Source organism: Balaenoptera acutorostrata, chromosome 9 (assembly GCF_949987535.1).
Source record: "Balaenoptera acutorostrata chromosome 9, mBalAcu1.1, whole genome shotgun sequence".
Taxonomy (NCBI): domain Eukaryota; kingdom Metazoa; phylum Chordata; class Mammalia; order Artiodactyla; family Balaenopteridae; genus Balaenoptera; species Balaenoptera acutorostrata.
The window spans coordinates 72,988,305-73,003,546 of record NC_080072.1 but is presented as its reverse complement, the minus strand read 5'-3'; the positions used below and the strand labels follow the sequence as shown (position 1 = coordinate 73,003,546).

The 15,242-nt window shown below is 41.6% G+C and overlaps 1 protein-coding gene across 1 annotated transcript in view; it reads right to left on the bottom strand.

Moving 5' to 3' along the window:
• Positions 1-12,751, bottom strand: part of PIWIL4 (piwi like RNA-mediated gene silencing 4) — a 49,826-nt gene extending 37,075 nt beyond the window's left edge. The window contains exons 1-5 of the mRNA XM_007184974.2: positions 12,665-12,751; positions 11,372-11,450; positions 8,866-8,997; positions 5,629-5,843; positions 632-753 (exon numbers count right to left, since the gene is read on the bottom strand). Coding sequence (XP_007185036.1) covers positions 632-753; positions 5,629-5,843; positions 8,866-8,997; positions 11,372-11,450; positions 12,665-12,751 — 635 coding nt within the window. The remainder of the gene's footprint in view (positions 1-631; positions 754-5,628; positions 5,844-8,865; positions 8,998-11,371; positions 11,451-12,664) is intronic.
• Positions 12,752-15,242: the final 2,491 nt, after the last annotated feature.

Genomic DNA, 15,242 nt, shown 5'->3' with positions numbered 1-15,242 from the left:
TCAGGCCCCACTCACGAAATTCTATTCACTAGGTCCAGTGAGGGGCTAGGGAATCTGCATTTTGTCGAGTCCCACCCAACATCCAAGATGACACGGAAGCAAGTGATCCTCAGGTCAGTTTGAAGAACACTGAAAAGCTTGGTGACAACCTTCCTTCGGCCCCCAGGGACACATGGGGAAGGAAAGGGGGCTGAGAGGCAAGTGAGAGCAGAAAGCAGATGGTGATGGCCTTTCACACCTAAAATAAACCAGCCAGGAGAAAAACCAATCCTTCAGTTTACTAACCCAGACACACGCCATCTTTTAAGTCTGGCGGTGGAGGCTGGGTGTGGGTACAGAAAAAGAAGAAAAGGGAAGAGGCACCTGCCCTGCGGCCACTGAGACATCACAACCCTTGAGTCCTTTGTCTCAACACAGATGATACTGGGTAGTAACAGAGGCGCCAGTTTGAGGCCGTGATGGACTGCGGTGTGTATTATTGCACAAGTACAAGAAAGGATATGGAAAACTTCCCTAAACATGACATTGCTGCTGGCACACTGCCTACAAAATGGTTAATACTTTTAATACCCAGGCTCTACGATGACAGGCACCCTTAGCCTAAATTAAATTCACATTTAAGGCACTTTACTTCTTGAAGATGATACTGAAGACCTGGATGCACACGGGAGAACTTGCCGGCAGCTCCCTCGTCAGAGTGATAGTCATCTTCACAGTCTCGCCTCTTTGAGTTTCACTTGACAATTCCATGACCTGGAAAAAGAAGTACTTAAAATGCACTCTACGGATTATCCTCAAGCGCACAGAACGCGGATATGCTAGAGCCGTCACAACTTAATAGGCATTAACAAAAACAAAACTGCAGCTGTTAGTAATGTAATAATCTAATGATTACGTTTGGAAGGTTTTTTTGGCTGTATTTTGCTAATACCAGAAAAGCAACACATCTCTTTCCTCTCGAACTTCTTAATAGAGAATCAAAACCAGCCTCAGGGTTCAAAGATTCAATCCAAAGAGAATCCAGAGCAGCGGTTCTTGACCTTCTTGCGGAGTGGGGGTGGGAAGACAGGTCACAACCTACTTTGAGAGTCTGATAAAAGTTACAGACATTCTCCAAAGAAAATGTCACATATTTATATACAGCAACAATGTATATAATGTACCCATTTCCAGACGTTCATGGATGCCCAGAAGCCTGCCCATCCTGGGTTCATGGATTTCAGAGGGAAGCCTCTCAAAAGTTCATTCACAAAAACAGAGGAACAGAGAAGAAGAAAGCAAAGGATAGGGAACAGACGAGAGGGAAATGTAAACGTGGAAAGAGAGAGGAGAAAATGGTGAAAGTTTAAACAGACATGAAATCTGATTTTATTAACTTTTGAAAGGTCTAGAGAAATCCCTAGCGTTCTTATAATCTGGAACAACGTTCTAACAATTATAATGAATGCATGAATAGGTCTTTATACCAGATGCCTAACTAAATTTAAAGCTCTTCAGATCAGGGAGGGCTCAGTATAGATTTCTGGAATAAAAAACGACTAATCAGTCAGTAAAAATCTATGATCAAGGGTTTTTCAGAAGGGTAAGGAATTAGAAGAGGTCAGTTTATTAGCAGGCATTTATGTATTTTACCCCTACTTTCCATGGTGAAAGTGTAGTTTTAATGGCTTTCAGGTTGAACCAAGAATGCAGGGCAGGGATAGTTCACTTCAGGGAAACAAAGAGAAATGCGTCCTTTCACAGGGGATGAAATATTTCATTGAGGCGTTTCTTGCTTCAGATAAAACTGTACAGAAGTCAGAGGTGGAGAGCTGCAGGAAGAGCTTATCAACATCCAGAAGTCTACTGGGCAGGAGATGGGGGAGCGGCCCTCAGACTGCTGCCAGGATCTCAGGACAAAGGCGTAAGCCAACAAAGTATGTTGGGATGAGTGGCTGGCAGCAGACGGTGCCCACTCAGAGCTGTATTCAGGTACCGCGTTCCTAACAGCCACCAAAGAGCAAAATCATCAGCACCCCCTGCACTTCCCCCACCAAACACCACTCCTCCTTGCTTCCTGCCTGTTGTGAATCCCACACCCTCACTCTCAGAGCGGCTTTCACTTCCTCCTCTCCATCCACTTATCTAATGGGTTGGCAAGTCTTAGCCCTTCTACACCAGCAATTTCTCTACTCCATTTCAGCTGTTCCAATACCAATATCTACCACCAAGCCCAAGACCACGTGATGTGGAGTTGCACAGACCCTGGTTCTCTGCCTCTTGCAGCCTGTATGATGCGGAGCAAGTTACTGCAACTCTTTAAGACCTTTTCCCATCTCTAACGTGGGAGTGAGACCAGGATAATGAAGATTAAATGGGGTAATTCATGGATCTTATCCCTATCCTTTGCAGTGCTTTGTACCTTTGTTCAAATTCTTTCGACAGCCTGCCCAGATTATTTCAGTGGCGCTTATTAATCTTCCCACTTTGTTCTGTCAGCCATTCAGTAGGATGTGATCAGAGTCACTGAAATTTAACACAGCTCTATGGAAACTCTCTCTCGAAGGCTTCAGTGGTCCACGGAGGGCAGTTCCTGTTCCTCAGCAGGACATTCAAAGTTCTCCCTACCTTTGGAGCCACAACTTGCCATCCTTCCCAGCTAAGCCTGAACAACCAGAAGTTTCTAAACTATGCCCTTCACTTCCTATCTTTGTGTCTTTGCTCCTTCTGGGCCTCCCCATCTCCCCCTTCATTAATTCAAATCCTGCCCGGGAGATAAATTAATGACCATTCCCACTGAAGTGTCCTGCTGGGAATAACCTTTCCTTTCATCAGCTCTTTATGAAGACCTTGGGTAAGACACTTAACCTCTCTAAGGCTCCAGGGGTGATGAGAGGATTAAATGAGTTCATGCATACAAGTAGCCTTGGCAGAGTAAGTGCTCATCAAATGTAATCCAGTGGTAGGTGGGACATAAAATACACATCTGCTCATCTCAAGAGAGCTGTGCTGGGGCTAGTCCAGAGAACAACCAAGCAGAGCACGTAACACCTCGTAAATGCTCGATAAACGCTAGCACAACAAAACCACTAATTATTATTATGCCGCTTATGTCATTCTACCTTGCACTGCATTTATTTGTAAATAACTTCAGTACTAAATGGAAATGTTTTTGACAACAAGAACCTTGTTTTATCTATCCTGGTTTCCTCCAAGGTGCCAGCACCCTGCCTGGTACACCGTAGGCTCTTTACAAGTGCAGAAGGAATGCATGAGAGTGGCAAATAGATGTGACCGGTGACAGCAACCCGGGTCGTGGCCACAGATGCAGAGATGGGGTCTGAAAGACAGTGGAAGGCCAGGAGGCAGCAGAACAGGACTTCTAGAACTGCACTATTTGGGGGTGCAATGAGTGAATCAGTGGAGGGGCACTTTCCATGAAAATAAGCATCCTATAAAGTGTGTAGGGGATGGATGAGAGTCCAGGATTAAGCCTGACTCAGTATTAAGACCAGAAGAAAAAGGTGAGACTAGCAACCTTTGTTAGGACACAGTTTCTTTTTACTATCTCATTTTTACTGTCATTTGGTGGCAGGTCATATGTTGATAGGTAATAAGACAACACTCTTCTGTCTAAATCTAGCATCCCCTGTGTCTGGAAAATAGAAGCAACAGGTCTGATCTGTCACACCACGTTTTCACCATCTATTTACTCCCTGCCTCCTCATTAGACTCCATGCCCAACGATAAGAAGATGTGTGGCACATACTACACGCTCACTTTGAATAAGAAATGAGTAATATCAACTTATTCCTAGCATCTGTAGAGTAAAATTCCTCCACGTTCATTAGGTAAAATTGAAGAACGCTGGACCATTCAAGGGGGCTATATGATCTTAATATATCCAAATTTCCAAACTGTTACTACAAATGTATTTAGAAGAACAAGATCTTTAATGATAGTAATACCCTTGAAATATATCATTTAAGTATGAGAGGCCATATCAGCATGCTATCACCATCTAGTCATAGGACAAAATATTGAGGGATCAACAAGGACTCATGACGAATAAAAATGTTTCTAGGGCTTCCCTGGTGGCGCAGTGGTTGAGAGTCTGCCTGCTAATGCAGGGGACACGGGTTCGAGCCCTGGTCTGGGAGGATCCCACATGCCGCGGAGCGGCTGGGCCCGTGAGCCACAACTACTGAGCCTGCGCGTCTGGAGCCTGTGCCCCGCAACGGGAGGGGCCGCGATGGTGAGAGGCCCGCGCACCGCGATGAAGAGCGGTCCCTGCACCGCGATGAAGAGCGGTCCCCGCACCGCGATGAAGAGTGGCCCCCACTTGCCGTAGCCGGAGAAAGCCCTCACACGAACCGAAGACCCAACACAGCCAAAAATAAATAAATAAATAAATAAAGTAGCTATTAAAAAAATAAATAAATAAATAAAAAATAAAAAATAAATTTACCATCTTAACCATTTAGAAAAAAAAAATGTTAAAAAAAAAAAATGTTTCTAAATTTACAGATCCAGATTTTCCAAGTCCTTAAATTTAATCATATGGCATAATTTTTAAACTCCATATTCAGATGAAATAAACACTCAAGTAGCTCCTATAAATCTCACAGTCTCATAAAAGGAAAAAGATTTCAAGAGTGCTCAGAAACACACTTCTTGAGGAAATTAACAAAGATACACATGGAATCTAGAAATTTACATTTATGCTCTTGGTGTTCAAAATGCTGAACTAAAAAAAAAAAAGATTAAGCTTTCCAAGGGATAGAAGCGTCAAGTTTTAATCCAATACTCTGTTTTAATTTTTCATACAGAAACCAGTTCTTTCTCATAATTTTAATACTGCTTTAGAACAAAGCGTATGATAAAAACCTCAATACCAATATCTTGATTTTAGGGCTAAAAATGTGGAAGGCGTAAAAAAAAAAAAAGAATAAAGGGCTATGAATCTTACAATTGCCAAATCCAATGATCATAACCATTAAAAAATATCCTTAAGATTGACATAAATAACTCCTATTTCATATGATGGAACAAGTCATGAAAGAAATGACAGTTTTAGAATCAGGATTGATGTAAAGTTCTTTGGACACGTGGACACAATGTGCAGGAGCAAAAAAATGTAGAGCAAATTTAAAGCTCTTAGGCCATAGGCTAAATGGTGTTTTTCAAACTCTTTTTTTTTTTTTTTTTTTGACCGCCCCTGTGCAGCATGTGGGATTCCCCAACCAGGGATCAAGCCCGTGCCCCCTGCATTGGGAGCTCGGAGTCTTAACCACTGGACCACCAGGGAAGTCCCTGTTACTTAAACTCTTGCCTATTTTGGGAAAAGTTTAAAAGGATTCCTATTTCAAGGACACTTTGCCTTTAAAAAAGTAGTTGAAAAAGCAGTGTTTGTATTAACAGCTCTTCTTTTTTAAATGCCAGACCATCAGCTTCTTACTTAAGAAATCAATTCTGATGAGGTCTCAATTAAGAAGCCTTTCGCTCTCAGGCACGGGAATAGGAAAGAGAAAAGGAGTGAGTGATATCCTCATTCCAACTGTCATGAAAATCAGCTAACCTCTAAAATCTACATGAAGGAGTATAAATATACGCACACATGTGTGTATTAAAAACTTAACCGTACTATACCTTTTCTTCTAGCTTTTGGGAGAGAAAAAGGATGACACCATCAAATGCTTTGGCTTTGTTGGAAAGCTCCCTGCGACTATAAAGCAGAGCAGTTCTCAGCCTTCTAGATTCTATATCTGGACTATATGTCACATGATACTGGTATAGCCGCCAGTCCTGGGGCAAGTCCAGATTAAAAAGATTTGTAACCAGTTTCACAGGTATTCCACTGGAACCTGAAGAAAACAAATAAAAAACATGTTTTAACCAAAAAAAAAAAAAAATCACATCGTGTTCATATTAATCACAGCATTCAAAAAATTTATTTGCATATGCATAATTGTTGCTAGAAAGCAAGGATTCTTGTTCAGTGACACAAGGTAAGCTCTAGTAACCAGCTGCCTGATAACCTTACGCAGCCCTGCAAGCAAAAGGATCCTGTGTAAGGCAGGCCTCACAGGAACCTGAGAGCAGACACTGACATTCTTGTTTTGGGGAGAAAAGAAACATCTGAATTCAACTACCCTAGGACTCCTTCCAAAGCTTGCCTTCCAGCTGATTCTCAAATCGATCAAGTAAGCATTTTGTAACCAAGCAGGACCCCCATGGGGCCTCCCCCATTTCCTCTGCTTTAGCTCCTCTCTGAAGTACCTTGGTAATAGCATCTAGTGCACATTTCCTGAATTGTTTTACAGATGTTAAAACCCCTACCAAATGGAAGAAATTAACTACTTGATGACCATTAGCTCCCTCCAGACCTACTGGCACCAAAGGATTGATAATGTTAACCGGTTACCTCACCATCAACCAACCAGAGAATTGTGCAGGAGCCGATCACAGACCCTGGGGCGCCCCTCTTTCACTTTGCCTTTAAACATGCTTTGCTGAAACCCTTGGGGAAGTTTGGGCTTCTTGAGCACTAGCTGTCCGAGACTCCTTGCACGGCGCCTCACAATAAACCGCTGCACTTCCTTCACCACAGCCCAATGTCAGTAGATTGGCTTTACTGAGCATGGGGGAAGGGACCCAAGTTTAGTTCGGTAACAGTTTCAGATGCTGCTCTGGAATTATGGTGCTCTCAGAGTATAAAGAAACTCTCCAGTTTTTATCACGAATACAACCCCCATCCCCTTGGAAATCCAGATAATCAAAAGTTCACCATACTTCGGAAAATTCTGAAATCACTTCATTCAGTGATTAGATGGCTCTGTAGGTCCCAGCGAAGGCCCCCCCCCCAGAGATAAGGGGGCGACTGGGGATGGAAGAAGAGATTTTACATCTTCCCTGTGTGAGAACAGACAGGGCTCTGGGCTTCTGTTTTTTTGCAGGCACAGGGAGGCCATGTGGGCTTCCAGGAATTCCATCCATCCCCTACAGAATTTTTATTCACCTCTTCAAAATCTACAGGACAAATTCAGAGATGGCCACGATGTAGCTGGTCAGTGCCCAGGATGGCGTTAAACTCCATCCAGGACAGACTCTAGGAGGGCACAAAGGAAGTACTTCTCACCTCTCCTTGGAGGGAATCATCCAGTGTTTGTCTTATAGGAAAGAATTATCAAATAGTCACTATTTGCCTTTCTGGTGGAGGAAGTGGAAACGTGAGCCCTGCGGTGGTGAGGAAGAAAAAGTATCATGTATACCTTACATAGTATTCCCTCAGTTTTGACCTGTGTGTCTACTGAGACATAATGCACAACCTAAAAGGTTATGAGTTATGTTTTATTCAGTGGACAAAACTGAGGGCTTAAGCCCGGGACACAGCATCTCAGTTCTGAGGGACCGCTCAGAAGAGGTAAGGGAAGAGCCAGGATATAGAGGAGTTTTTGCAACAAAGACCAGATAGTCGGAACATCATAAGATTACTTTTAATTAAGGAAAACCATATGTCTCGAGTTAATGAATTTAGCGCTTTTCTATGTTCGGGAAGATACAAAAGTCAGGGCTCACTGAAATCATTCCTTTGATATGCACCTCAGCTATCTGGGGCCAGTATCCTGTTCTTTCCCACCCTGAGTCTCCTTAGGGTGCATCATTGGAGGGTGGCTGCAGTGACTGAAGACGGCAGAAGGCGCCCCGTCTGTCTCCATCCTGAGTTCCCTCAGGGCTCACCGTGGGAGCGGCTGCAGTGGCTTCACGGCTGCAACATCTTTTGCGTACTGATATGGCGGGCCATATTTTTTTCATTGATGTGTAGATATCCAGTAGGAACAAGGAATCATTGTGCTATTTTAATTAAAGAAAAGGGTTTTTTTTTTTTGTTCTCCCAGAGGACATGGCAACATATTTTAGCTGCTCATATTAATGGACAAAGAGAAGTCATCTAGAATATCAGAGCTGGCAATACCCTTTAAGACCACTTACACCAGTGTGTTCAAACTGTAATCATGACCCATTAGTGCTGCAGTTATGAAAGTTAAGTGAGGTGAACCATCATGTTTCATAGAAAAACTAGCATACAATAGAATGGATCCGAGTGCCCTGCCCATAGGAAGGGCAAGCATTGTTTCATGAAACTTTGTTTCAGTTGTGTTTGTGTAGTGTGTGCATGCTGGAGAACAATTTATGTACTTATTTTTGCTGCATGGTTTGAAAGAGTTTGAAAAAGACTGATCTGCATCAGTGAATCTTAACTTTTAGAGGGAGTTACAAAGCCTTTTGAGAATCCTATGAAAACAACAGGTCTACTTTTCCTGAAAATACACATGCAATCCTAGGTGCAATTTCAGGGGTAAGCCCAGAATCTGCGTAAAGAATTCCCCAAATAGGCTACATTTTTCTTTTTAGACCTGAAGTCCAGAAAGGTTATTACCCATATAGGAAAAAGGTTGGGAAACAGACAAAGCATCTTTGCTGACCCCTACCTCAGGTGTAAGGAGAAAAGGTTTTCAACAAGTGAAATGTAGTTTTGGAGAAAATGTTACTCTTCCTATTAATGAAAGAGAGAATTAAGGCTAAAACAACTAGTGTCTAGATAATGCTTGAATATAGCAGATGTTCAATACATATCTTTTAAGTCAATATATGAACTTGTTTATTTTATTAAATTTAAATTAAAATTTCTTAAGCAAAATTTGGTAACATTAAAAAAAAAGTAAGAAATTCCCTGGCAGTCCAGTGGTTAGGACTCCGTGCTTCCACTGCAGGGGCTCTGGGTTCAATCCCTGGTCGGGGAACTAAGATCCCACAAGCAGCAAGGCATGGCCAAAAAAATAAATAAATAAAAATTTAAAAGTAAGTAACATGAAGACTGGGTACCTCTTTTGCAATCTCTCACATGGGCCAATTTCTCTCTGGTACAGACACTCAAATCCGTCATCTCTCGTCTGATTTTCCCACCTCTTTCCTTGACGGTACATCCAGCATCACCAGAAGATAGACCACCCTCATCTAAAATATGAAGAGAACACCAAAATGTTATATATTATTAATATTATATACATCAATAACATTTCATGCTAGTGATATCGTTTACAACTATCATATCAAAAATGCATCTAGGGCACCCTGGTGGCGCAGTGGTTGAGAATCTGCCTGCCAATGCAAGGGACACGGGTTCGAGCCCTGGTCTGGGAAGATCCCACATGCCGCGGAGCAACTAGGCCCGTGAGCCACAACTACTGAGCCTGCGCGTCTGGAGCCTGTGCCCCGCAACAAGAGAGGCCGCGATAGTGAGAGGCCCGCGCAGCGCGATGAAGAGTGGCCCCCGCTTGCCACAACTAGAGAAAGCCCTCACATAGAAACGAAGACCCAACACAGCCAAAAAATAAAATAAAATAAATAAGTCAGGAGCTCTTTAAAAAAAAAAAAAAATGCATCTAGAGGGAATTCCCTGGCAGTCCAGTGGTTAGGACTCCGAGCTCTCACTGTCAAGGGCACCAGGTTCAATGCCTGGTCAGGGAACTAAGATCCCGCATGCCACTCGGCACAGCCGGGAAAAAAGATGCATCTAGAACCAAAGCTCAGACTTTTGTGGCTTTTAATAAAACTGGCCTACATTGCTGAAAACAGTCATGACTATACAGAAGTCTGCAGCCTGAAAATTGAAAACTGTGAAGGAAGCATGGCATGTTTTGTTAGAAATAACAGACTCTGAGTTAGTCCTACCTCATAACATTCGGGGCTGACCTGATTCTCCTCTTGGCTAAGGAGAAAGCTCTATCTCCCTATATCCCACTCCACACCATTTAGGGAGGGCTGGTCTCCCTCCTGTAGCTCTTGTGTAACACCCAAAGAATTAGACTAAGATTGGCCACATCAACTTCTGTACAGATTGGAGCTGAACCTTTCCCCTTTCTCAATCACAAGAAGAGAAATGCCCATACGCTGCCATCAGTGTTTATGCTAGATCATTCCCCTGAGAATGAAAGTCAGCACGTCACCTTGGGACGTGTCACTTACTGTTAGGTTCTAGAAAATGGGAAATTAAAATCTGTTTCCTGATGAATATTTTCTTTTTAAAATGAGTACAAAAAGATGCTAATTTTTCTGGATACAACTTTGGCACTTTGAAATGTGAAAATATAAATTTTATATTACAGAATTATTACTACAAAGTAATGTGACTAATAGTATGACAAACCTCTAGGACACTGACTTGGCCACTGTCCTTTGATACAGTCACTGTATGCAACTACCCCAAATGGCACTGCCCACTTGCCCAAAACTGCTGCCCGTACCCTTCTCAGTGGAGTTGGAGTCTCCCAGGAAAATCACAAAATTTATTTAATTTTTAAAAACTTCAATTATTCTCACTAGATTATCTGTATCATTTACCGCTCTTGGTTTCAAAAGATGTTTGGTGGTTTCTAAAAATTCAATCTGCCATAGAACGGTAGTTCCCAGAGTCTGGGGGGGGGAGGGGCAAATGAGGAGTTATTGTTTAATGGGTACAGAGTTTCAGTTTTGTAAGATGAAAAACTGTTCTAGAGACAGATGGTGGTGATGGTTGCACAACAATGTGAATGTCCTCAATGCCACTGGACTGTACACTTAAACACTGTTAAAATGGTCAACTTTATATTATACCTATTTTACCACAATTTTTAAAAATAAAAAAAAATCAGTCTACCCTCAAAGGATAAAGAGTTTCCATCACTTGCTAGTCACAAGAAGGCACAGCAGATGTGAAGGAAATTCCCAAAGAAAAGTTGGAATAACACTTGAATGGTGGCAGTAGGGCTGGAATTATGGGACAATACATTTCTACTGTTTAAGCCACCCAGTCTGTGGTACTTTGTCATGGCAGCCCTAGCAAATTAGTGCATTGGGCATGCCAACTTATACTGTGTGGCAGGGGCTACTTGGACTAGCACGTTGACAAGTATCTTGAGGCCAAACCTGGATTTGCTGGGAAGAGAGCCACCATCAAATGGTGAGGTCTACCGTGGGTGGGGAAGGAAGAAGAGAGAAGGGGCAACAGGCATGCGAGGTTACTACCATCCCTGCAAGGCAATGGTATTGGCATTTATATGTCATAAAGAATTTAAAAATATGTTTTCAAAATTATTCAGTAAACAGACAGAATCAGAAAAACTGGTTTCCTAGTATCTGGGGGTTCCCAACTGCTAAGCACCATCAGGAAATTCAGTGGCAGATTCTGTGTTTGGAAGTCCCAAAGAAACACAACAAACACAGGGGGATCCTTCAGAAAAGGAAGATAAGATGCTCAAGAAGTGAGTCTGCTGCTGAAAGGCTTAGTAGAGTCACTCCTATTCCATTCAGATGGGACGTAACTGGATGGAACAGACAGAGCTGCACTTACATTTCTGTGAAATCCTGCTTGTTCCCACGTGGTCACTGCTAGAAGATGCTTCACTGTCACTAAGAGCAACAGACAGAGGCTAAAACGGGGAAAAAAATGTTTGGTCAGATTTAAGATGTTAAGTCATAAACTAAAACTTGATCACAAGATGAGAGTGGTATCACGTCCTATGTCATTACATTACCACGAGCTAGGAAAAGAAAATGTTGGCAGGTAAGATGCTTGAGAGAGGAGAAAAGATTGCCCATTTTAGAAAAAAGATAAGGACAAGCTCCGGTTTTCCCCATTCATCAATCTTTGATTTCAGTGCCAACCGTGAGCCAGATACAGCCCTTAGCCCCTGGAGGTGGAAAGAGGCAGAGGTGTGATCCTTGCACCCGAGGAGCTCATCAGATGGAAGGTGGTACAGGTGATCGCAGACTTCATGCTTCTGTAGCCTTCAGACATGGGGCCTCTGATGTGAACATATTTGTAGCAAGAAAATAAACTGAGCCCAGAGGATCTGGGCCACCAGCTCAGATGATGACTCTCCTGAATAAACTGGTCCAAAAGTTCACAAAACAGGTGAAGGGAACCATTCATATTTTCTCTTCAGGGTAATTACTTCTCTGTTCAAGAAGGTATAAATCAGCCTGCTAAAACAAAATGGGTGATACCAAGAGAAGACCTCTCTATGAGAGTAAAGGCATAATGACCACAGACTACTCACTTGAACACTTCTGGTCTAAGATATTGCTCCAAATACTGAGTTTCTGCTAAGTATTGCTCCAAATACTAAATGTAGTTGTAACATCACTCAAAAATTGCTGGTTTAGCCACTCAATTCAACCTAGTTGCCTGAGTCTAATAAGGAGCCCTATGCACGGTGGTTGCTCAAGGAACAGTGGTTGATTCTAAACTTCATTTGTGTCTGAGATTATTTCTTTTTATATATAAATTAGCGAGACAGATCATATTAGATTATATACCACATAATGGTACCTTTGAAGGGACAGCCATTTTCACGAGGAGACTTACAAATGAAGTAATTAAAACTTAATGATATACTTGCCTCCCATTTTCAGCCCTTTTCACTGACCAGAATATCTATATTAATATCTTACTCAGATAAGCTCCCCAACAGGGGAAAAACAAAAATGTGAGAAACCCTGGAAGGACTCAAAGTTGAAAGAGAAGATAAGCCACTACTTCGTAGCAGAGAGGAAGAGATATCTGCCAAGGAAGGCGGTGTCCACGAAGGAAACAGAGGTAGGAGTGAGCGAGACGATGCCAGCTGCTAAGCTTTCTACCCACCGACGGCGAGGCCTGCATGCGCCCCACCTCCGCGGCGCTGGGGCTGCGGGCCATGCCTCGCGCCCTCACGCGGGCCCGGCCGCTCATGTTCCAGAGGCGCCCAGAGTGACTTCAAAAGCAGCCAAGTCTCAACAAGGGTATTTTGTCACCGGTACTCAGATGACAAGGCTGCGACGGAAGCGGTGGAGGTAGTGGAGCTCTGGCTCCGGGGCTGGATTCGCAGCCGAGGCTCACGAGTGGGTGGAGCCGCGCGTACAGCCCACCAGCGTCCCGTGGTAGGGGCGGGGCGGGGCGAGCACGTGGGCGGGAGGCGGTCGGAGGACTGCGGCCAGACTTCTCTTTTCATCCACGCCCCCCGCCATATTTGGCATTATCCAGCTTTCCAGTTTTTGCCCATCATATGTGTATATAAGGTTCCATCACACTGTTACCTTTGGTCTGTATTATCTGCTCACTTCTACTCCTGGCTTCTAGATGTCTTTGAATATGTCATGTAAATGTTGTTTCTGGGAAATATCTGACTCACCTACTGGGGGATTGGGAGAATTTATTTTAAAATGTGCATGAATGCCAAAGAAAACACAAAAGGGTAACCATCTCTTCATATATGTGATAGCTGTGGAGTTCTTGTTGTTGTTGTTGTTCTGTGAATTGTCTGTTTATATCCGTTGCTCTTTTAAATTGGATTTCTCATGTTTTTCTTGTGATTTGGAAGAATTTTTTTCTTAACATAGCAAATATCTACCCCCGATTTACCAATTATTAATTTTAACTTTGAAGTTCTTCATCTAATCAAAAGTCTTAACTTTGATGGAGTCACATCTACTAATTTTTAATTTTATGGTTTATGCTTTTTGGGGTTTTCTTGAAAGAAAATTTTCCCTGCCCTAAATTTACAAGGATGTATATGACATTTTCTTTTATTAACTTTATAAGTTTACTGTTCACATTAGCTATCTTGTATCCTTCGAGTTTATTTATATTTATATATATATATATTTATATGATATGTAGGATGTGAGGTAGGGATCTAACTTTATCTCCCTATAGTGAGCCATTTTCCCCTAATGTCATCTATTAAAATTTATGTAATGGTTTGTGGACCCACAACCAGCAAATAACAAATTCTCATATATACCTAGATCTAATTTTGTGCTTTCTATTTCTATTCTACTTATCTATATCTGCTCTGCACCAGTACTTTACCACTTGTAATTGCTATCTCTTTATATTACTCCTAAAATCTTGTGGGGCAAGTCTTTATTCTTTGAGTTTTTCAATTCATTTATTTTTTGCAAACTTTATTCTTCCATATAAATTTTAAAATAAGTTTGTCAAATTTCTTTAAAACTCCCATTTAATTTCTAATCGGCATTGTATGGAATATATAAATTAGTTTGGGAAGAACTGCCCCTCTTACAGTGTTGTAGTTCTTCATTTATTCAAGTTTCTCTTTATATCCTTTAATAGAGTTTAATTTTTTCATAAAAGTCTTGTGTATTGTTTAATTGATGGAAATTTATAGTTTTATTAGTATTTTGAAGTATATCTTGCTTTCATTATATTTTCTAATTGGTTATTATTAATATAGATACATGATATTGATTTTTGTTAAGTTGATATTTTTTATCAAGTTTGCTGAACTCCTTAGTTCATATAGCTTGTCCTTTGATTTCATTGAGTTTGCATGTAGATGATTATATCATCTACAAATAATAGTAATTTTATCTCATCCCTTATTATTATTCTTATTTCTTTTTCTTGTCTTCTCATGTTGGTCAAGTTTTCCTGTACAACGTTGAAAGTGACTGTGATAGCTGATATTCTTGAGTCACTTAAGTAACTCACTCAAGGTACTACAGTTTGTGTGGCAGAGCTGGGATTCCAACTTTGGTCTATCTACCTTAAAGCCCACGTCATATCCCCTCATCTCTTATTCATCTCCCCCCAAAAAGGTGATCTGCCTGACTTTAGATACAGCCCGTACTATAGAAAAAAGCCCCAGTCCTAAAATGCCATGCTCTTCTTTCTATTTATTTCCCATCAGAATACACTTTTATTCAGTTGTCTTGGGAAATCATTATCCCTGAGGGCTGGCAAGTGCAAGAGGTATGATGGCCTTGGACAGAGATGGCCAGTCTTGGACTTGGCTCAGTGAAGCCACTCTAATGAATAATACATTTCTTTGAAAACGAATGAGTCTGACAGTTCTGAATGATCAAAAACTGCATGTTAAAAAGTAGGGCAGGTGGAAAATAGAATCTGGACAAGGAATCTACTTTTGAAAATCTGTGCTTTGTTTCTGAATATAAAAATAGTCTTTACCTCACGTTTTCCAAATTGACCACCTCCTGGTAAATTTGACTTGTATTGATGTGAGAACACTAAGAGTGATGAGAAATGCTGAGAACACATGCAGGCAACTTCAAACAGTCAAATCCTTTCAATTTTCCAAATACTAACTCATTATGAAATCATAAATATCAATTATTTCCAATCATTATCTGCATTTTCAACTCCCTGTTATAATTACTATATATGACATAAAAATCATTTACACTGTGCCCTCCACATATGA